At 40.6% G+C, this 22,809-nt stretch overlaps 1 protein-coding gene across 2 annotated transcripts; it reads left to right on the top strand.

Moving 5' to 3' along the window:
• The first annotated feature begins 10,294 nt into the window (after window positions 1-10,294).
• On the top strand, window positions 10,295-22,032 carry LOC128513217 (CMP-N-acetylneuraminate-beta-galactosamide-alpha-2,3-sialyltransferase 2-like). 2 transcript variants are annotated; one of them, XM_053486919.1, is made up of 7 exons: window positions 10,311-10,733; window positions 15,677-15,867; window positions 17,946-18,125; window positions 18,260-18,305; window positions 18,830-18,949; window positions 20,649-20,825; window positions 21,433-22,032. In XM_053486919.1, the coding sequence occupies exons 1-6, from the start codon at window positions 10,452-10,454 to the stop codon at window positions 20,817-20,819; spliced, it is 990 nt and encodes a 329-aa protein (XP_053342894.1). In that variant the 5' UTR covers window positions 10,311-10,451; the 3' UTR covers window positions 20,820-20,825; window positions 21,433-22,032. The 2 variants fall into 2 exon arrangements, with proteins under 2 accessions (XP_053342902.1, XP_053342894.1); XM_053486927.1 differs by lacking the exons at window positions 18,830-18,949; window positions 20,649-20,825; window positions 21,433-22,032 and adding an exon at window positions 18,397-18,738 and having other exon boundaries at window positions 10,295-10,733.
• Window positions 22,033-22,809: the final 777 nt, after the last annotated feature.

The following is a 22,809-nucleotide window of genomic DNA, read 5'->3' as shown; positions in this document are numbered from 1 at the left end:
CTGAGAACGTTGCAGTGGTAGTCCGGCGGTCCCTGGCCTCGGCGTCGTTGCGGAATCTCGGAAGCGGTGTCGAGGCCTAGCCGCGACGGGTAGCCCTGTCCCCGGCTAGGTTCACCTACCAAGCGCCACTGAGCTGCGGGCGGTCGCTCGGCTCTTTCGCCGTGATGTGCCGCCATTATGGGCTCAGCGCGCTCGACCTCGCGCAGCGCCTCCTTACGGTCACCCGCGCCGTCGCCTCACCGCGAAACGTCGGAGAGCTGCTCGTTGCCTAGCCGCGACTATTCTCCATCCCACTTCTGACACCAATGTAGCGTTTTTACGCCGGAAAGGATGGTGGAGAGACGAGTGAGCTTATTTGCTGCCCAATGCAATGGCTGGGAGTACTTTATTTAGCACACAGCAGGTATGGCATGAGCAGCACCTTCACTCAGGAGCCTACATCCAATTCAGCATCAGCCTGAACTGGAGCACATTTCACACGTCACACACCTCAACACACACACAACAGGGCCGAAGTCACTAACCCAAACACCTTTCCCCATCATGGTGAACACACCGACATCCCCGCAGGGCATGCTGGTCGTCAGCCGCCGCCCCGCCCACGCCACACTGCCCCCACCCGAGCTGTGACCGTCCCCGGTCACCTCGACGAACTTTGTTTCGGAGGCGTGGAGGCGGTCGGCGCTGGCGGTGGGAACGCCGGCGTCCTTTGGCAGGTGAGGGATAAACGCGAACATAGTCCTGAGGCGGTCCGGCCTCCACAGAGTTCGATGTTTCATCGCCGTGCGGCTGGTAAGGCGCAAGACGGTCCCGGTGGAGCAAAACTCGTACCCGCCCCGCCAACCGCACCCGGTAGATGACATCGGAGAGCCGAGCTATTACCGCACAGGGGCCCACCCAGTGAGACACACGCCCAGCCGAGAGCCCCCTCCTCCTTCTTCCGGAGGAACACACCCACACCTGCTCGCCAGCAGCAAAATCTCGCCCCTGGCTGTGAGTGTCCACGCCCATTCGCCCCATAGGTGCCCCCACCCGAAAGTCTTGCAGCGGTGCCCGCGAGCGCTGGGTGGGGCCCTTCTGCCTGGCGATGAGCGGTTCACAGTTCAGCTGTGAGACCGGCGAGACCGGAGGAGCAACTGCAGGTGACGCTCTGGGTGACGCAGTAAAAATTTCTAATTTTTAAATTCAAATTTTATTTGTCACATACACAATCATACACAGTACGAAATGTAGTGAAATGCTTACACGACCGCCAGTGACCTTAAAAAGAGAATTAAAACTTATAAGTAATAAATATCAATAGAAGAAATATGATAAAAAATTTAAATAAAAATTTAACTAGAAAAAATAGAACCTGAAAATAGAAATATATTGTATACATAGAACTATAATTATGTGCAAGTATGCATAGAAAAAGTGACTTTGTGCAATGGTTATTAAAGTGACTTTGTGTAATGGTCCAGAATGTAAACGTGAACATGTAGTGTAGATGTGATGTGCGTGGAGTTGTCCATAGTGTCCATGGATGTATAAAGATTGATTGATTGATTTTGAGAATTGTGAAAATATTGTGTTAGTTTTGCCTAGTGGTGTGGTTGAGAGTCCTTATTGCCTGCGGGAAGAAGCTCCTCCTCAGTCTCTCTGTGTTGGCCCTCAGGGAGCGGAATCGCTTCCCAGACCGCAACAGAGTAAACAGTCCATTGTTGGGATGGCTGAGGTCCTTCACGACCTTCCTGGCCTTGGTCCAGCACTGCTTGGTGTAGATTGAGTGCAGGTCAGGGAGCTCGATGCGGATGATGCGCTCAGCTGATCGCACCACCCTCTGTAGAGCTCGTCTGTCCTGCATGGTGCTGTTCCCGAACCAGGTCGTGATGTTTCCCGTCAGGGTGGTCTCTATGGTGCAGGAGTAGAAATTCCTGAGCACCTTGGAGGGCAGTCTAAAGTCTCTCAAGCGTCTGAGGTGGTACAGACGCTGCCGGGCCTTTTTTACCACGGTGTTGATGTGACAGGACCATGTCAGGTCCTGCGTGATGTGAACACCGAGGTATCTGAAGCTGTCCACTCTCTCCACTGGGCTCCTGTTGATGATGGGGGTCTGGTAGTTCCTCTCCTGCTTTGTACTGAAGTCCACTATCAGCTCCTTTGTCTTGCTGACGTTCAGGAGGAGATTGTTTCTCTGGCACCAGTTCTCCAGATTTCCAACCTCCTCCAGGTAGGCCGTCTCATCGTTGTTGGTGATCAGGCCCACCACGACAGTGTCGTCAGCAAACTTGATGACGGTGGTGGAGTTGGTAGTGGCCACGCAGTCAGAGGTGTACAGAGAGTACAGCAGGGGGCTCAGAACACAACCCTGGGGGGCTCCAGTACTGAGAGTGATGGAGGCTGAGACATGGCCGCCCATCCTTACTGCCTGTGGTCTGCCAGTCAGAAAATTGGAGATCCACTGACACATGGATGAGCTGAGTCCCAGGTGCTCCAGCTTGGTGGTGAGTGTGGAGGGAATTATGGTATTAAATGCAGAGCTGTAGTCGATGAAGAGCATTTTCACATAATTCCCCCTCCGAGTGTCCAGGTGAGTGAGTGATGTATGGAGGAAATGTGAGATTGCATCGTCCGTGGAACGGTTTGGACGGTATGCAAACTGTAGTGGGTCCAGTGTGTCTGGTAGTGAAGAAATGATGAAGTCTCTGACCAGGCGTTCAAAGCACTTCATCACTACTAAAGTGAGGGCTACAGGGCTATAATCATTGAGGGAAGCAGGATGAGGTTTCTTTGGGACTGGAACAATAATGGACTCTTTGAAGCATGTGGGGATCACCGACTGAGATAAAGAGATGTTGAATATCTCAGTGAACACAGGTGCTAGCTGGTCTGCGCAGGCTCTGAGAATGCGGCCTGAGATGCCATCTGGTCCTGCTGCTTTCCTGGTGTTCACTCTCTTGAAGGCTCTCCTCACGTCGTGCTCGGTGATGATGAACGCGCTTCCGGTGCTGGCAGTGACTTCCTGTCTGCAGCCATTAGCGCCGCTAGCATTAGCATCACTAGGGTCTTTAGCTGCAGCCTCGAAGCGAGCATAGAAAGTGTTCAGCTCATCTGCCAGAGACACGTCCGCGTTTATCATACCGGATGTTGGTGCTTTATAATCCGTTATTGTCCTTAATCCCTGCCACAGGCTCCTAGAGTCACTCTGTTGGAGTTGTGACTCTAGTTTCCTCCCGTAGCGCTGCTTCGCCTCTTTCACCGCCTTCCGGATGCTGTATGACGCAGCCTTGTATGGTTCCATGTCCCCCGACGCGAGTCCCGTGTTGTAGGCAGCGGTGCGAGATTTCAGAGCGTCGCGGATGGTTTTATCCACCCACGGCTTCTGGTTGGGAAACGTTTTAATAGTCTTTTTCTCCATGGTATCATCCGCTAGTTTCCCGATGAATCCCACAACCGCTTCCGTAAACACGCTGACGTCACCATCGGAGCTGTTTCTGAACATGTCCCAGTCTGCGTCATCGAGTGCGTCCTGTAACGCGGCCACCGATTGGTCCATCCAGCGCGCGACCTCCCTCTGAACCGGAACTTCCTGTTTCAGCCTTTGTTTGTATTTTGGCATGAGGAAGATGGCGGCGTGGTCGGATTTACCAAACGAAGGGTGAGATTGTGCCTTGTAACCGTCCTTGACTGTGGTGTAGCAATGATCCAGTGTCCTTTCGCCCCTGGTGGGGCAGGTGATATGCTGATAAAAGTTTGGCGCTGCTCGTTTGAGGTTGGCACTATTAAAGTCCCCCGCCACAATAAGCGCAGCGTCCCGGTGTTGTGTTAGTTGCTGTGCGAGTGCCTCATGCAGCTCGCATAAGGCAGTGTCCGTGTCCGCTTGTGGTGGAATATAAACGGCGCTGATTATGACCGATGTAAACTCCCGAGGAAGGTAAAAAGGACGACACATGATGGACAGTAGCTCCAGATTTGGTGTGCAGGAGCGTGTGAGAGGAACAACACTCGCGCTGTTGCACCAGCTGCTGTTCACCATTAAACACATGCCGCCTCCCCTTGACTTCCCCGAGTCCCGTGTCCTGTCCATGCGGTGAACCGAGAAGAACTCGGCCAGCTGGATGGCGTGGTCCGGCACCGCTGGGTTCAGCCATGTCTCGGTGAAGCAGAGGAGTTTGCAGTCCCGAATGTCTCTCTGGAACTTTATCCTGGCCCTGAGGTCATCGAGCTTGTTTTCCAGTGACTGGACGTTGGCGAGCAGGATGATAGGCAGAGGTGTGCGGTGTGCACGGGCTCTCAGCCTGTTCCTGACGCCGGCTCGTTTCCCTCGGGGCCGCCGCTTCGCGTCGCGTCCTTTGTTTTCCCTCAGGATCTCACTCAGCTCGGATCCGGAGTTAAAAACGTCGAATTGTGAGTACATTGTATACCAATAGAAACAAGAGTGTCTCTATCATAACTAATGTACTCCATGGTGGTAATTTGACTGGTTTTAAAACGGTAAAAACTAACTTAAAGAACAAAAACAAAGAAAATCTGGTCGGAGCAGTCGTGACGGCAGCCGACCTCACCGGCGCCATCTTGTCAGACGGCTGCATGCTGGCTTGGACGGCTGATCACCACCGGAGGACCTGGAGGACTGCACGGGGGGAACGTCCTGGGTCGAGGGTTCTACATCGACACGGCGCTCCACTTGCTCGCAGTACCGGCCACGCGCTTTGCTGCCCGGCCGGCGAGGTAAAGCGCCTATGTTAGCGCGCAGATTTCCCACTCGGTCTGCTACCGGAAGTTCCGCCCCCCGGGTGTGTGCTGCTAACCTGTCCGGCTGTGGTTTGGGTCCGAGCAACCTGGCTACCCCGAAGTTACCACGCAGAGTTCTGCTAGCCAAATTCAGCACCGCACCCCATCTCTCCAGAATGTCCAACCCCAAAATGCAGTCCTCCTCAACATTCCCCACAACGAACCCGTGGGAATAAGTTCGGCCACCCACCTGGACTCGCGCTGTGCGACACGCCCGTACCTTGACGCAGCCCCCAGCAACAGTGCGGATGCTGAAGGCAGGATCAGGCCGTCGGCGAACACGCTTGCTTTGCCCCAGTACTCCAGAGCGCAGCAGCGAAACAGTGGAGCCGGTGTCCACGAGCGCCCGCAGTAAGACGCCATCCAGCACACAGTCAATGTAAAGCCCAGTGCGGCTTCCCAAGCATCCTCCCGGAGCTAGTTTAGCGGCTGCTGGTGTACGCTGTCCCGTGCCTCGGCCTCGCCGCGAAACGCCGGAGAGTTGCTCGTTGCCTAGCCGTGACGCGTAGCCCTGTCCCCGGCTAGGTTCATGAACCGAGCGCCACTGAGCTGCGGGCGGCCGCTCGGCTCTTTTTTCTTCTTCCCGCTCCGCGTTGGTTGCCGTAGTGTGCTCGCGCTAGCTCCGTCGGGAACGCGCCTCTTCTGCGCGAGTAGTCGCTCCGCTAATCGGCGGCCCGCTTGGATTTTTAGAAGGTCCTCCTTTGTGCGCTCGAACCCGTTATTCTCCATCCCACTTCTGACACCAATGTAGCGTTTTTACGCCGGGAAGAAGAACGCATTGCTGCCCAATGCAATGGCTGGGAGTACTTTATTAGGCACTCAGCAGGTATGGCATTGGCAGCACCTTCACTCAGGAGCCTACATCCAATTCAGCGTCAGCCTGAACTGGAGCACATTTCACACGTCACACCCGCCCTCACACACAACAGGGCCGAAGCCACTGACCAAAACACCTTTCCCCAACATGGTGAACACACCGACATCCCCGCAAGGCATGCTGGTCGTCAGCCGCCGCCCCGCCCACGCCACAGTATATTAGTGAAGAAAAGTCAACATTTACACTCAGAACAACCTACTCCTTTTTATTAAGAGGAAACATGTAGCATGCCATGATGTTCCTTTAGCTCTAACACCTGACGTTGCATCATGAATAATTTATAACATCGTGACTGGTTCATCTAAATACATTTATGCTATTGTGTAAATAGTAAAATGTAAAACGTTTCATGAAATTAATGTAGCGTTAGTTGGCTTGGTTTGTGTCATGTTGTTGTTAGTAGTTAAGATTTAAATTGAAAATAGCTGACAAAATTAACACTAGAACAGAACATAACATGGTTTTTCTACATATGTAACTGGTCAGATTTTTTAAGTTCATGTGACTCAACTGTCGTGTAAACTACGCCCCAAAAAAGAAACATACTGTATAGGAACATACTGCATATGGGAGAAATATGATGTTTACATTAAGATGTAAAAATTACTTCTTAGCACTTTTGGTTCTAAAAACATTGTGGTGATGTTAATTTGACAATGTAATTTGGTCAAGTTGGGACAGCATTGGTAATAATTTGTTTTTAAAAGTTAGAATGACTTTGTGTGAATGGATGTTAATCAGCACAAATGCTCCATTACTACGTGTCAACTGATGGCAAACAGCCAATCAAGGATTTACAGATAAACACACACACACACACACACACACACACACACACACACCATTGCATGTTACAGAAATGCAGACAATGAATTTTTACACATATCATAACATGGATAATTTTAATCCCATTGTCTGGTTTTGAAGCTTAGTTTTTGAAGATATTTGTTAATATTTAAAATGCAACATTGTCCTGGTTTCAGTATTGAAGAAAGTTTGAAGGATTGAAGCTGAAGGCTAATCGAAAATATTGAATGTATATTAGTGAAGACAAGTCAACATTTACACTCAGAACAACCTACTCCTTTTTATTAAGAGGAAACATGTAGCATGCCATGATGTTCCTTTAGCTCTAACACCTGACGTTGCGTCATGAATAATTTATAACATTGTGACTGGTTCATTTATATACATTTATGCTATTGTGTAAATAGTAAAATGTAAAACGTTTCATGAAATGAATGTAGCGTTAGTTGGCTTGGTTTGTGTCATGTTGTTGTTAGCTCCTGTTGGTTTGCTAGATATACTGTAATGTCATGATGACGAGACGTTACGGATATCAATGAACAGTGACAGTAACGAAATCAGCATACAAAAATAAACGATGTGGTTAAAAAATAAAAAATAAAACTTCTGTCTTTATTTTCATTAAGATTTATTTTTCGTCTCAATTCGCTGTGATACGATGTTTATTAATTATGGCATGAGCAGTATTATTTGAGCCAAAAAGAAGAGACAATATTTGGGCGCATTTTTATAAGGCACCGTATACATCTTAAATCAAACTCAAACACACTCACCAACTGTGTGCACAGAGAGTTTGTGTGTGTGTGTGTGTGTGTGTGTCTCATAGGTGTGTGCCCTCACCTACAGTATGTGGTGTTTACAACGGTCCAAGTGAGTCAATTCATTTGTTTTGTAGTTTAAAAAAACATGGACATGCACCACTTGTTGTGATGGTTAAAAATAAATATAATTAGCTAACACATCAGATGAAAAGATACATTTAAAAATGTTAAAATACCTATTTCATGAAAAACGTTAAAAATGGGTTTGGTGTGGACTAGATTGACTGTAGGGTAAATTAATAATAATCTTAATGCTTAAATGTTATGATTTCATAAGATTTAAATTGAAAATAGCTGACAAAATTAACACTAGAACAGAACATGACATGGTTTTTCTACATATGTAACTGGTCAGATTTTTAAAGTTCATGTGACTCAACTGTCGTGTAAACTACGCCCCAAAAAAGGAACTTACTATATAGGAACATACTGCATATGGGAGAAATATGATGTTTACATTAAGATGAAAAAATTACTTCTTAGCACTTTTGGTTCTCAAAACATTGTGGTGATGTTAATTTGACAATGTAATTTGGTCATGTTGGAACAGCATTGGTATTAATTTGTTTTTAAAAGTTAGAATGACTTTGTGTGAATGGATGTTAATCAGCACAAATGCTCCAAATAAAAATACAAATTTCATTGTAATGTTGTGTTTTTTTTTGTTCATGCTAAATTATCTCAACTATATTTTATTGTCATTGCGATGTTGTTATAACTAATTTTCAACGCTTATCCTTCGATGTAAACACCAATAACTTAGCTTCACATTTACAGTAATTCTGTCATGCAGTCATGATTTACCAACCTGAAGATAAGTGTTTATTAATGAAACAAGCCTTCAGTGTCAGCGTTTTGTAACAGTCAAAAATAAAGCTGTAAATTTCCATTTACAATTGAAGTCGAACATTTACATACACTTAGGTTGAAGTTATTAAAACTGATTTTTAACCACTCCACAGATTTTATAATAACAAACTGGGATGTCTATTTTATGCATTACTCAAGCATTTTTTTTCTGAAAGTTTACAGATAAATCATTTAACTTGTAAATCACTATATTACAAGTCCAGTGGGTCAAAAGTTTACTCATACTCAGTTGACTGTGCCTTTAAGTTGTTTTTGGTCTGTTTCCATCGAGAGGTTGCCAAAGTAGGCCATCTGATCCACAAAACAACTTGCCACAGGTTTTACACCCCATCCTAATGCAACTCTTCCATTTTATCCAAAAAAAATTGGGCAGAACTGAAAAAGCATGTGCCTTTAAACCTGACTCAAACACACCAGTTCTGTCAGAATCAACAAGCTAAGATTCCAGCAAATTATTGTAATAAGCATGTGAAAGATAACCAAAAATGTTTACTTAAAGTTAAGCAATTTAAAAGCAATATTAAAATACAAACATAAAAACTAAGTTAACCTTTGATCAACTGGAAAGGAAATGCTGCAATAAATCTTTTCTCTTATTATTATTATTCTGACATTTCTTATTTTAAAAAGAGACTCGTTTATTCTTTATAATAAAGTTGCCTTAAGGCAGGGAGTGCTTTCTAGGGTTAAATGTCAGGACTTTGTAAAACACTGAGTTTAAATGGATTTGCCTAAGGCGTAAACCTTTGACGTTTTGTGGTTGCTTGCTGCTTGACAATACCTGTTGTGTAGTTGTGGTTCAAATCATTGAAGTACGTTAAATAAAAAAAAGAAAGAAAGAAAAGCACACGGTACTGTGAGAAATTAATCTGGAATTTAAACAGGTTATATTTGGACAATCTAATAACGACGAGAATACATTTTCGTCGTTATTAGACACAAAGGAGGAGGTGTACAGGACGAAGCCTCGCACGCTGGATTTACTGTAAGAGATTCTCAGTAATATCCCAAACAGTTTCCTTTAGAAGACTGTGCGTTCTATCACCGTCCGTTTGAGGAAACTGGTTGATGCCACCCGTGACTACATACATATTTAAAGATTTGCTTTTATTTTCATATATAAACAATTTGTTTTTAATAAATTTGTATTCGAAATATTTACTTTATTATTATTAATTATTCCCAAGCCGCTTTTCCCCTCTACGGTTGCTTTGTGATCTCTACACAGTACTAAAAAAACGTACACAGTATTATATTTTATATGGAAATGTAGCAGAATATTTTATGTTACAAAACTGGTAAATTTAATTTTTCTTAATAGTTTTTTTTTTTTTTTTGTATTCATTTTTGTATTATTTTATTTTTTTTAAGCATACGAAAAAAGCCATAATAATTGCGCAGGACATTTGCGGTTTAATTATTATATATGAATATGCGAAGAATTATTAGTTAGATTCTAAGGAAAAATCCGCAAACTCTGAACTGCGACTTCGCGGGGGTCGACCCGAATGTACTCATATGAGGACATGACATTGTCTCCCAACTTCATTGTCTCTATACTGTATATCCTTGTACCGTCCTCATATCAGGACTGATACAGTAGGTATAATTTGCTTACCAAACGTCTTCCTACTGTATATATAAATACACAGACGGTAGAGCCGGGTCTCCGGAGGATTTAATTTTAGTAACCTGGGAACCCAGTGTAAGGATCTATCTATCCAGTGGTGGAAACGTGAAAGCACTTTTGTAAGTCGCTCTGGATAGGTTCGTCTGCCAAGTATGAAGAGTTCTGTTAATGCACAAGCCGGGAAACTCCGAAAGCGCATGCGTATTTGCATGAGTTAAGGTGCGTCCAGGTCACCTTAGATGAAACAAAATGCAAATGTGTGTGTGTGTGTGTACGTATGCTTTTTAAACCACGGGTTGCCTTTCAGTGGTTTATGTGGGAATGCAGACGGACAGCTCTGAGGTCTTTTTGCACAATAGATCGGATGCGCCCTCAGCAGTGACATCAGACGTCCTCCCCTCTCTTCTCATCATGATCTCAGCATGTCCTCTTATCACATCTTCTCCACTGTGCTCTTCGCCTTGAATCTGATTGGTGCTGAAACCTGATTGGGGCGTGGTCCATCATCAATAAAAATGTTAGATCATCTGGGTGTAAGCCATGACAGCAGAAAGATAATGGAGGCAGGTGTGACTGGATACAAAGTCTAAACGCATTCCATTCAAATTGCACAATGCCCAGTGGTCCAGTTTGTTTAGGGTAGAAACTTAATAATTATTATAATTTTTTAATGATGTTAAAATTATTTCGGATTCCCTGGAGGATGCAGCTAAAAGTCCGTGTGGTTTACGCGGCCGCATGGATGAGCTTCTTCTTGCTGTTTGTGCGGGTCGACTTCAGTTTCAGGTTGAAGGATTTCCACCGCAGCGAGACCAAGGTGTGTGGGTGCATGAGGTGCGTGATGGAGCCGCGCGAGGACCAGTGGTTCAGCAGGCTCCACGACAGCCGGGTGCCAAAATTTATGAACAGGACCAACAGCAACCTAAGCGAGCTCACTTCTACCTGGTGGATGGTAAGTTATAATAATAATAATAATAATTATTATATAAAAAAATAATAAAAATAATAATAATAATTATTATTATTATTATTATGATTATTATTTACTTTCTATCTGTTATTAATACAAAAGACCAAGAAATATAGGAATAGATAAAACCAGATTAATAATGTATTATAATAATTATTATTATTTTACTTAACATTGTTTATAATGTTTTATTATGCACAACATACTTTACTGTAAAAAAAAGATACATTAAGAGATTTATATATAATAAAAATAAAATAATAATAATAATAATAATAATAATAATTAACTTTATACAAATATTGATGACATAAAATGTCAAAGTGTATAATAATAATAATAATAAACAATAAAATGATCTAAAATGTTTAGGGAAATAAATGTATGTATAAGTATTATATAATTGAATTTCAAATTAATCATGTGATCAAACACATGACAAAGACAGTGTTCACTATTGAAAAATGAAAAGAATGTTTAAACATTCTTTTTCAAAGTTTAAATTAACAATAACATTAATAATACATAAATCAATTAAATGATTTTTTTTTTTGTCTTTTTAAATTAAGAAGTACTTTTGTAAGGGGGTTTATGGGTTTGGATTACTTTTGTAATCTATAGAGCAAAGGAAGTGAACCTTATCCTCATTCCAAACGTTTTCACACTGACTCGTACTGCTTCTCCTGCATTCCATTTACTATCTAGCAGATAAAAACAAAGATCAGCATGAGCACACAAGTTTTGGACAAGAGTCAAATATTCTTTTTAATGATATTATTTATTTATTCATTTATTTATTTATTATTGTTGTTATTATTGTTATTATTATTATTTTATTATTATTTTGTAAGAATTGCATTTAAACCTGAGGATCCCCTTAGTGGAACTCTGTATTGCTAAACAGAATACACCTTGTGCTAGCTGAGATTATCTCGCCCGGAAGATCTTGACAGTAATAGCAATATGAAGAAAAAAAAATTTAAATTTATTTTTTACAAAATACATTAGAGACTTTTATTGGCACAAAAAAAATATATATAGAGAGAGTTGAGTTCAGCTTTAGATTTTAGAACTTATGCCAACTAAGGAGATTTTCCCCTCCTGATAAGAAGACTGATGAATGAGAGCCCCCCCATAAAAAAGTATATACCCCCCATTGTTTCATATGTTGCTTCCAATAAGCCACACTTGTACAGTATTTTAATGCAGTCTTGAGGAACAGTTCTTTAGGCTTTATCGGGTATAATTTTTTAGTCAAGTTTTTGTCTTTCAGTTCTCAAGTCCAGTCCCTGTACCTGAACAGTTTTAAAAGGAATGTATTTAGTTTTTTAAGCCACAGTGACCTATGAATCACTCAGCATGAACCAGTGATAAACAGGTGCATATTATGACAGATGATCAGGCTGAGATTACCGTAGCATACTGCTGATGTCTAATGCTGTGTGGTTTGAACAGACAAGTGGGGAAAAAAGGTTGCTGCTGAGATTGTTACATGAAAAACCAGTTTTTTGTGTATTTAGAAACTTTGTATCCTGTCACAGTAAACCATTTGTTACTGCACAATAAAACATTGTTTATGTAACACGTCATCAGCAACCTCATTTCCCCTCATATCTGTTCCAACCTATCGGCATTCAGCAGATTAAAACACATAACACCTTCAAGTAGGAATTTTTGGTGCTCATGCCTTTTTTTTTTTAAATAAATTGTTCTCACAATAGTGTACTTTTAACAAAACATTATATTACCTACTGTAACATTAAGGAACATTTTATTAATAGGTTTACAATTTAACTGTTTTTAGTAAAAACTAAATCCTGTAATGCACTAATTATGTTTTTATTTGTAACACACATCCAAACCGTTCAACAATATATTGTAGCGTTTTTACGCCGAGAAGAATGCTGGAGAGACGAGTGAGCTTATTTGCTACCCAATGCAATGGCTGGGAGTACTTTATTTAGCATACAGCCGGTAATGGCATGAGCAGCACCTTCACTCAGGAGCCTACCTCTAATTCAGCGTCAGCCTGAACTAGAGCACATTTCACACGTTACACACCCCTCACACAAACAGGGCCGAAGCCACCAACCCAAACACCTTTCCCCAACATGGTGAACACACACCGACATCCCCGCAAGGCATGCTGGTCGTCAGCCGCCGCCCCGCCCACGCCACACTATATTTAGTTTTTCGAAAAAATAATATATATACAGTATATTTCTATTAAAAACATGTTTTGTCCCAATATTCAAGAATAACCTGTATATGCTTTAAATCCAACTGTTTCTTTTATTACCTAAGTTCATAGTTCCGGATGCTGCTGTTCAGCTAGATGGGCCAGTTTTACTCTGCCAACAGATTATTCTGCCTTTACTAGTTTCAGGTTACTGCTCTTGGAATTTGTGACTGTTAGAATGTTAGATGCAGTCATTTTTATTTACTACAGTAATTCAACATTGTACTTATGGTAGATGCATATAATTTTCTCTAGTACTAATGTAATGGAGGCACTCTGAGATCAGAATAGGGTGAGCTGTAGAACACACACATCTCAATGACAAATCCTGACTTTTTACAATGTTTATACACAGACTACAATATTAGCGTTTTTCATCAGTTTTTGCTTTTCTACTGTATGTGATCCGACAGACATAAATAAGTATTGGGTACTTGTGACAGTTTACTGGTATAGAATTGATAATTAGGGTTATTCAATTCACCTGGCAATGAAGTTAATGTAGTGGCTGATCAGTGTTAAAATGTCAGTGTTAAAATGTTTGATGCCAACCTATATGTTGTCATGCAAATTATAATGTGCTCACACAAATATACAATGAAACGAAACTGTAATTTAAAATGGCAAAGACAAAAAACAAGCTAAGTTTTTTTTTACCTGAGAAGGACCAAACCCACAACTAGTTATTTTTTTAATCCCTCTGGTTAGTGTGAAATCTCTGGAATTTTGGTCTTTGTCATTTCAACCATGTTTAAAAATAAACATAAAAAAGCCACCTGTACAGGTTTGGATTCATTCCAGCTAAAGTGTAAAGAAAACACCCAGATTTTACTTATGGAGTTTGTGTGTGTGGGTGTGTGTATGGCTGAAGGGAAAGGGATGGGTCCACTGCATGGATGATAATGGAAGAAACCAATGGAGACGAGAATAACACTGTTAAACAATCAATCAGAGAAAGATGCATGTACTAAAGTAGAAAGAGAGAGAGAGAGAGAGACATGGGACATGTATGAAGAGCTACACTGCCTACACAGAATGTCTATTAGAGCAGTGATTGATGTATTTTAGCTGAAACAATTCTTTGATGCAGTGAGAAGCTTCTAATTTCTTAAACATTCATGTCGGGAGACTCATACCGTGGTTGTGAAAATAAAGGTTACTGTTTGTCGGAAGAGTCAAATAAGTGTCCTGCAACAAGCAAGGATAAGAACTGCTCAAATACTATTAAAAATTTGGATGGATAGTGCTGAACCATCAAATTTACAAAGGAAATGTGATCAGAAAAATAGTATGGAACAAGCATGATCTGAAATCACTTAAAGATTTGGTGAAGTTACATGGTAAATAGTGGACAGTAGAAACTATAGCACTCACTTACTTTCACTCATCGTCTATACCGCTTAATCCTGTAGTCAGGGTCCCAGAGGCCTGGAGCCTATCATAGCCGGACTAATCAGAAAAAAATATAAGTCTCTGGAGGCAGTGTTATGATCTGGGGTTGCTTCAGTTGCTCAGGTCTAGACTCAGCAAAAAATGAAGTCAGCTGATGCCCTCAATGTACTGAATAACCAGGTTATCACATCCATGGAGTTTTCCTTTCCTGATGGTACGGGACGTATTCCAGAAAGAGTGGTTCTGGGAGCATGAGTAATAATTTTCACGTTTGTGTTTTAATGTATTTAAACCCATGAAATGAGTATTATATACTGTAGCTCCCATGTCAAACAAAATGCAAGTAGGATAGGGTTTTATAATTCATAATTCTGTAATAACAAAAAAATATACTGAACAAAAATATAAACGCAACACTTTTGTTTTTGCTCCCACTTTTAATGAGATGAACTCAAAGATCTGAAACGTTTTCTACATAAACAAAATAACCATATCTCTCAAATATTGTTCACAAATCTGTCAAAATCCGTCAAGGAACTGGAACTGGAGTCAAGTCGAGACCCCAATGAGGACGACGAGCATGCAGATGAGCTTCCCTAAGACTGTTTCTGACAGTTTGTGCAGAAATTCTTTGGTTATGCACTCCAATTGTTTCAGCTGCTGTCCGAGTGGCTGGTCTCAGACGATCATGGAGGTGAACATGCTGGATGTGGAGGACCTGGGCTGGTGTGGTTAAACGTCGTCTGCGGTTGTGAGGCCGGTTGGATGTACTGTCAAATCCTCTGAAACACCTTTGGAGACGGCTTATGGTAGAGAAATGAACATTAAATTCATGAGCAACAGCTCTGGTGGACATTCCTGCTGTCAGCATGCCAATTGCACGCTCCCTCAAAACTTGCGACATCTGTGGCATTGTGCTGTGTGATTCAACTGAACCTTTCAAAGTGGCCTTTTACAGGTGGCCAGTCTAAGGCACACCTGTACAATAATCATGCTGTCTAATCAGCATCTTGATATGGCACACCTGTGAGGTGGGATGGATTATCTCGGCAAAGGAGAAGTGCTCACTATCACAGATTTTGACAGATTTGTGAACAATATTTGAGAGATATGGTTATTTTGTGTATGTAGAAAATGTTTCAGATCTTTGAGTTCATCTCATAAAAAATGGGAGCAAAAACAAAAGCGTTTATATTTTTGTTCAGTATATATAGCCAATAGACAATTGGTTAATGTGAGCTTGTATACTTATTTATTCAGATGTACATTTTGTTTTTTTTTCTCATTTGGACAGAAACTCCAACCATCCAAAACAGGAAAGCTCAGTGAAGTTGTGGAACCTCTGTTCTCATTGTTTCATGATGAACAATACTACAATGACTCTAGTCCTGACCGTTGCAGAACCTGTGCTGTGGTTGGAAACTCAGCCAACCTGAAGGGATCTCACTATGGTGCTATAATAGATGCTCATGACTTTGTTTTCAGGTAAGAAAATCCCCCACTTATCTGATCTCTGTACCTATTTACTCATATACAGTTAATGAAATCATGCCAAAGAGCTTCCACAGAACAAGATAAGACTGTTAGTGAGTTGATGGGGCTCACTAAGAGTAACAGTCTTTATGTAAGGACAAAAAAATATCCTGAGCATGATACATCATCAACAATGGCGAGCCCATCATTGTATGGCAATCCAATTGTTGACTGTTTTTCTATGATGACATTCTGTAACTATTGTCAGGACTGCTGTTATAGTAATAGACACATTCTGACCAATCAAGGGGGAAATTAAAAAGTGCTGTGGTGTAAAAACTTAAATCTGGATCGCAGCTTTACACGATCAAAATAATTATTTACGTTTGTATAAAATGTAAGTGAGCAAGCCGCAGGCGACAGTGGCAAGGAAAAACTCCCTGAGATGGTAATAGGTAGAAACCTTGAGAGGAACCAGACTCAACAGGGAACCCATCCTGAAACGGAGAGCAGGAATTGATCTGCATCCATACTGTGTGTTAGGTGGCAGGCAGTTCAGCATAACAGTTGATGTTAATTGATGTTAATATGAAATTCAGGTAGTTATTGGAGGCTCAGGTAGACTCATAGGAAATTCCTACAGAGCCTGAACTATCGAGCAACTGCAGCCAAATCAAATCCTCAGAGAAACAGCTGTCAACATCAGTCGAGGCCAAAACCATCTTCATGGTAGTTTGAAACCATCCCCAGACACCAGACGCATCCCAAAGAGACACACGAGGCATCCATGTGACGAGATCTCCAACCAGAAGCGGGGAACCAGGATGGGTCAGACAGGTCCGGAGGGCAGAGGGGGTCTGGATCACTGGCAGCTCAGGAACGACATGTGTAGCTCGACAGGGAGATGGAAGAGAGAGGGGGGGAGAGAGAACAGAAGAGAAGAGAGCAGAAGAGAAGAGATAACAGTTAGGGATGGTCGCAGTCACATAATGTATAATGTGAATGTATATTTAGTGTAGAGTGCAAGCAGAGACTCTGGCAGGACTAACTATAACAGCACTATGTAAGCCTTTTGTAACAGCATGTAGTATTGGAAGGTAGGGGAGAGAAGCAGAAAACCCCAAAGAAAACCCATAAAACACAGATAGAACATTTTAAACTCTATACAGGTGGCAGCCTGAGCTCAGGTTCGAGCAAGGTAGAGCTGTAAGGCAACGATGATACCTGCTCTAACCTGGCACATAATCGGTTCTGCCAAATAACCAATAGTGGCAACAATGCACAGATTGTATTATTCCTTTTAAGGTTGTCGAGGATTAAGAAGAACAATACAGACAACAACAGTAGCTCACAATATCCACAGTTCACTAACTGGATGAAGTTTCACATGCTACCTCATACCCCAGAAGAATGTCAATACTGTACTGTAGATGCCCCAGGGATAAATTTTAAATCAAATTCAAATATTATTTGTCACAAACACAGTCATACACAGTACGCAGTGAAAGGCTTGTCCAACTGCGAATATACAAAAGAAAATAGAGTACTTTAATAAAAAATATAAAATATGGAATAAGAATATAATAACAATTATACAAAATGTTACCAAAGTGTATTAAGTGTGCACATGTGTGTTTATATCAGATCAGAATGTTTAGTCCTGTTTGGTGTTATGATTGAGTGTCCGTATAGCTAGAAATATAAGCAGGAAGTACAGGTAAGTTGCATAATCAACAGCTCCAGTTTACAGTAAATGAAAACTAAAACTGGGTGTGATTTAGGAGGGTATTCTGAAATGGTTCTTATTCCATCAATAACAGATGCTGAAAATGTATAGGAGCAATATTATTTCAAATTAAAAGTGGAATAGATAACAGTACTAACTCTACAATCTGCCAGATTTTCCTAATTGAAAATAATCCTAGAGGTAATAACCATTGATATGTGCTATTATAATCTTGTATTACTCATAGGGTAGATAATCACCTTACTGTATATCTAAAATGACTTCCTAGAAGGACTTTAATTCCATTAACCTGTCTGTCCAGGTTTTTGTAAAATGTCTAAACCTTGTCTAACCTCTGTCACAGGATGAATCATGCTCCAACGAAGGGCTACGAGACTGATGTTGGGGCCAGGACCACACACAGAGCGTTCTATCCGGAAAGCGCCACAGACCTGGACCCATCAACCCATCTAGTGTTCCTGCCTTTTAAAGTGTTGGATCTGCAGTGGCTCATTAGTGCTTTCACCCACAAAAACATTACACGGTGAGAGCTCATGGACATAACCTGAAGCTAGATGCATAGGGTGGTTTTTTTCTTTCCTTTCATTTCCAGCATTTTCTTTTTCTTTTATTGTAAATGACAAGTTTGTCATGCTTTATTTTTATTCTTGTTTTTAGTACATATCGAACGGTGAAACCTACAATAAAAGCAAACAAAGACAAGGTAAGTGCTGCACACTTTAATATTACCTCTACTTACACTATAAGAAAGAGTCCATAAAGGTTTGAGCAACCTCTGTACTTTGTTCACCTAGATACTTGGGGGTTACTTGGTGGCTTCCTCTCTACCAATCCTGAGTACAATAGGGTCTGTACATAGCGATATATTATATATGATATGCATCTCACTAAGGAAGGCCCCGTCACACTCCAATGAAGATCATAAGGTTCCTGCTGCATCCTAACACTACTGACGAACACAGCGACAACTCCGCCAAATTAAAAGCTTTTTAGCCAAGTCCTGGTACTTGTCAATAATTTCAAGCTTGGCCAGTGACTGTTACAAAGCACTGACATTAAAGATGTTTATCGTAAAAAAAAAAGAAAAAGGCTGTAAGTGATTTAAGTAACAAAAAGCCACCCCTTAAATGATAGCAATAGTGCTAGAGCATACAGTATGGCAGTTACAGTAGCTCATGTGTATCAGCTCGTTCCAAATTAAAGGGTTTTCCTATTTTGTTTTTTAAGGTGATGATCATTAATCCTGAGTTTATGAGATACGTTTATGAAAACTGGTTGGAGAAAAAAGGAAAATATCCATCAACTGGCATCATCATGCTCATGATAGCCCTGCACATCTGTGATGAGGTAAAAACATTATTATTATTATTATTATTATTATTATTATTATATGTAGACCTTAAGGTAACTATAAGTGAAATATTTGCAGTAGCATAGACTTACGGCTGTACCGGGAGAATTTGGGGCTGTATTGGGCCAATCAATCAATCAATCAATCAATCAATCAATCAATCAATCAATCAATCAATCAATTATTAAACTACATATGCTTCAGTTTAGCTCATCCAGCATTCCCCATACGTAGGCAACAGGTGGTGTAAGACCTGGGGAATGGGATTGGTAAAGAAAGGAATCGTTCTGCCACCTTTTTAAAACTCTGTCCCCATTCACAACCACGTCCATATGAGTAGAAATAATATTCAACTATGAATACTTTTTCCTAAGTCGAGAGACCCATTTTCAACAACAACTGCACAATGCAACTTCCTTTTCCCACTGGCAAAATGTGTGTCTGGAGCTGGGCCCTATCGACAAAAGCACATGAGCGTCCGAGATGCGTGATTTTTAGTACTGTATATTTTGACATACCATGGGGTTACCATACGTTCTTATTTAAGGATTTTAAACCCTTGAATGAATCTACATGAAAAATAATAACATTTCACTGTTTCACTTAGCTAGTTTCAGATTTCTGATAGGAAGTCTGGATTCTGGTAGAAATACTTGAGATTTCTACTATCCATTTAACTAGAACCCCATAGAAAGAATCTCTTTTCCCGGCCACCTCAACCAACTCCAACAGGGGGATCTCAATGCTTTCCCAAGTGGGTTTGGAGATAATTGCTCCATCTAGTCCTCTGTCTCCGCTCTCCCTCTCTCTCTGTCCTTTGATGAACTCCATAGGGAGGCATCCTGGAGGAATCTTTACCAGATGTCCAAACCACCTCACCTGGCTCCTTTTCACACTAAGAAGCAGCGGTCATGTCACAACATTGAGAGTCGTATTAATTTCTCTCCAAGATTTTGTATTGATGATGGGGGGAGTCAGACCACTGTGTAAAGCCTTCTCCAGCACATTCCCATGATTTTCAACGGGGCCACGGTCTGAAATATGTGAATATGTGATGACCAATCCACATGTGACCATAATATAATTAATTTCTTTTAATTAACCTTGCTAATAAGTGATTTTCTTAAAGCTTCACAGCTGTTTAGTCCCAATCCCATACCATTGTCTATGTAGAAATGCTCTTATTTTCTCGGTTAAACATGGCCATGGGTTTCAATGTTTTTTATTATTTGATTTCCCCAAGTTTTTAGATGATCCCAAAACACAATTATTATTTTTGTTTTTGACAAAATGTCTTCCTCAAAGATGAGGGTTCACCACTGTCCTTCCAGGTTTTAATAATGACATTTCTTAACTCAATTTTAGTTGGTTCAACAATCTCCTCAGTTGTTTTCTTTGCTTGATGCAGCTCAATAATCATACCCTTTTGAAACAGAGTAAGATCTTTATCACGACCAAAGGTTTTTGACGTCTTCTTAAACAGGTGTTTAAGAAGTGATTTACTGCATTAATTACGGTTCAATAATTTGGAAGGCTTGTACCTATTTCCTCAGTTAAATCCAGGAGGTGACGTTTTATTTGGCTGGGCAATATATGTTATAAATACTGAGATAGTCTAATTACAAATGGCCAATGTCCATGTATCTGAGGAAAGAATGTTTACAGTCTTGCTCTTCATCTCTCTTACGACTGCAGGTGAATGTATTTGGATTTGGGGCCAGTTCGAATGGACGATGGTACCATTACTTTGACCACACGCATAAACTGTCCATTAATGTGGGTGTACACAGAGGGGGAGTTGAATATGAACTCATCCAGAAACTCGAACAGCGACATATTATCAAAATGTACAAAGGATGGTGGTAGAGTCAGGTAAATATTTATATATATATACTGTATATTTTTCATTTATCTATTGAGTAAATGTAATAGACACTGAAATTGTTGTATGTATTTTTGTATACAAGTACCAATAAAAAAAACATTAAAGCTTCAGAAATAACCACCAATATAATTTCAATTTGATCTGTTGAATCTGTCCTTAGAATTGGACTTTTATGTTAGATTACAGTCCTCCCATGAGTGTTTGATTCAGAACCAAATTAGCACTTTAAGCCGGATATTAGAGTCCTTGAGTCAGATCTGAGTCAGCTCTTTGAGTCAGATATTTATCTAAGCATTTGAATCAGAACTGAGTCAGCGGATTCATATCCTTTCCTAGAACAATTAAAATGTGTCTAAAAAACATTTCATTCTTAATTGCAAATTGACACATTGTATTTAATTAATATAGGGAGACTGACTCATCTGACTGAAGTATATTCACAAAGATTGAATCCTTTATGGGTTTAAACCTTTCACACTCATGCATTACTGATAGCATTGCAACTGTAACAATAAATTTATTCAAATAAATTATTACCGTACATGAAGGATTTGAAAAGGTACTAAATCTCTCTCTCTTTCTCACCTTCCACAGATGACATGTTTTTTCCTTGACCACATAAGTTCGAGTAGGAGCTGAGTTGTGTCATGTCAGCTCACTCTAACAGAGTTTTATTTGACCTTGACAGCTCTTGATATCAATGCTGAGAACACGCATCGCTGTGCAGGATGATCTAATGCTCATGATCCCAAATATTAGCTTATTATCAAGCTCGAGGATCTGGTCAGATTAGACACCAAATACTGCTTTTACTTTAGCAATGTAAACCAAAAAGAAAAAGGAAAAATGAAGGGGAATGTTAACACTGCACAGATATTGATTATGCAGTAGGTATGCAATGACCGACTGTTGTTATGCACAAATTTTTTAATGTATTTAAACTGTGTATGTCTGTAAAATATTGTTATTTGCTATTCAGTGTGTGAAGTGTTTTATCCTCCGTTTGCAATAATAATTTAACCAAATATTACTTGGAGAAAAAGTATCATAATGTTTCTGTACCCATTGTGGCCAAGCCTCTACCACTTTCCATGGTAGCTCAGTTACCTTTTTTTAAAATATTAAAGTTGAAGTAGTTTTCTTGTACTACAATACAGTAATTTATTGTGAAGGAAATAAAAAAAAATGTATGCACCTCTGGCCTTACTAATGAAGCTCGTGTTTGCATGTTTTGCCAGAAATATTGGCACCTTTTAACGTTTTTATAATGTCAAACAAGCAGGACGTTGGCAACTGCTTCACATGTGCTCTACTTGCAAATATCCAGAAAAGAAACATAGATTTAAGACCTGGTGGAAACTTATCCACCTTATTGCTATCAAGTGAAACTTATTCATCGTATTGCTACATGCTCTTTATAATTAGGAATGGGATGAAGTAACAGTGGATTTATTTCTAAAGAGACATTTGCAGACCTGCACGTAACTTCACGGTGATATGATTACGGTTTTATGGTTGGAGTTTAAGGAACAAAGATAAATCATGTTGCAAGTCCTGCTTGAACAAAGTATTGGTGTAGAATCTTCACAACACAATCACTACTGATGTTAAAGTTACTGTAACTCAAATTGCCAGTCTCAAGCCCGGATAAAAAATGAAAGGGGTGCATAAGGACGGGCATCTGATGTTAAAGCAGAAAGGACATCACCACAACCAAAACCAGCAACAACAATAACATTTCTTACAGTGCTATGCAAAAGTAAAAAAGAAAAAAAAAGTTTCTATATTCTAAAAATATTATAAAAAGCAGTAATTCAGGAAATAAAGTCAATAATTAATGTGAAATGCCTTAGAATCTCAATTTTAATTTTATAAATAAATCAGCTGATTAGTTTTACTGAACACAACTAGACACAGTTCTTTTTTCTTTTGTTTTTGTTTTGGTATGTAATTATATAATTGTTTTCCCTT

This window comes from Clarias gariepinus, chromosome 2, assembly GCF_024256425.1.
Source record: "Clarias gariepinus isolate MV-2021 ecotype Netherlands chromosome 2, CGAR_prim_01v2, whole genome shotgun sequence".
NCBI classification, from domain to species: Eukaryota; Metazoa; Chordata; class Actinopteri; order Siluriformes; family Clariidae; genus Clarias; species Clarias gariepinus.
The sequence above is the reverse complement of the archived record's forward strand: the minus strand, read 5'-3'. Positions and strand labels throughout refer to the sequence as shown.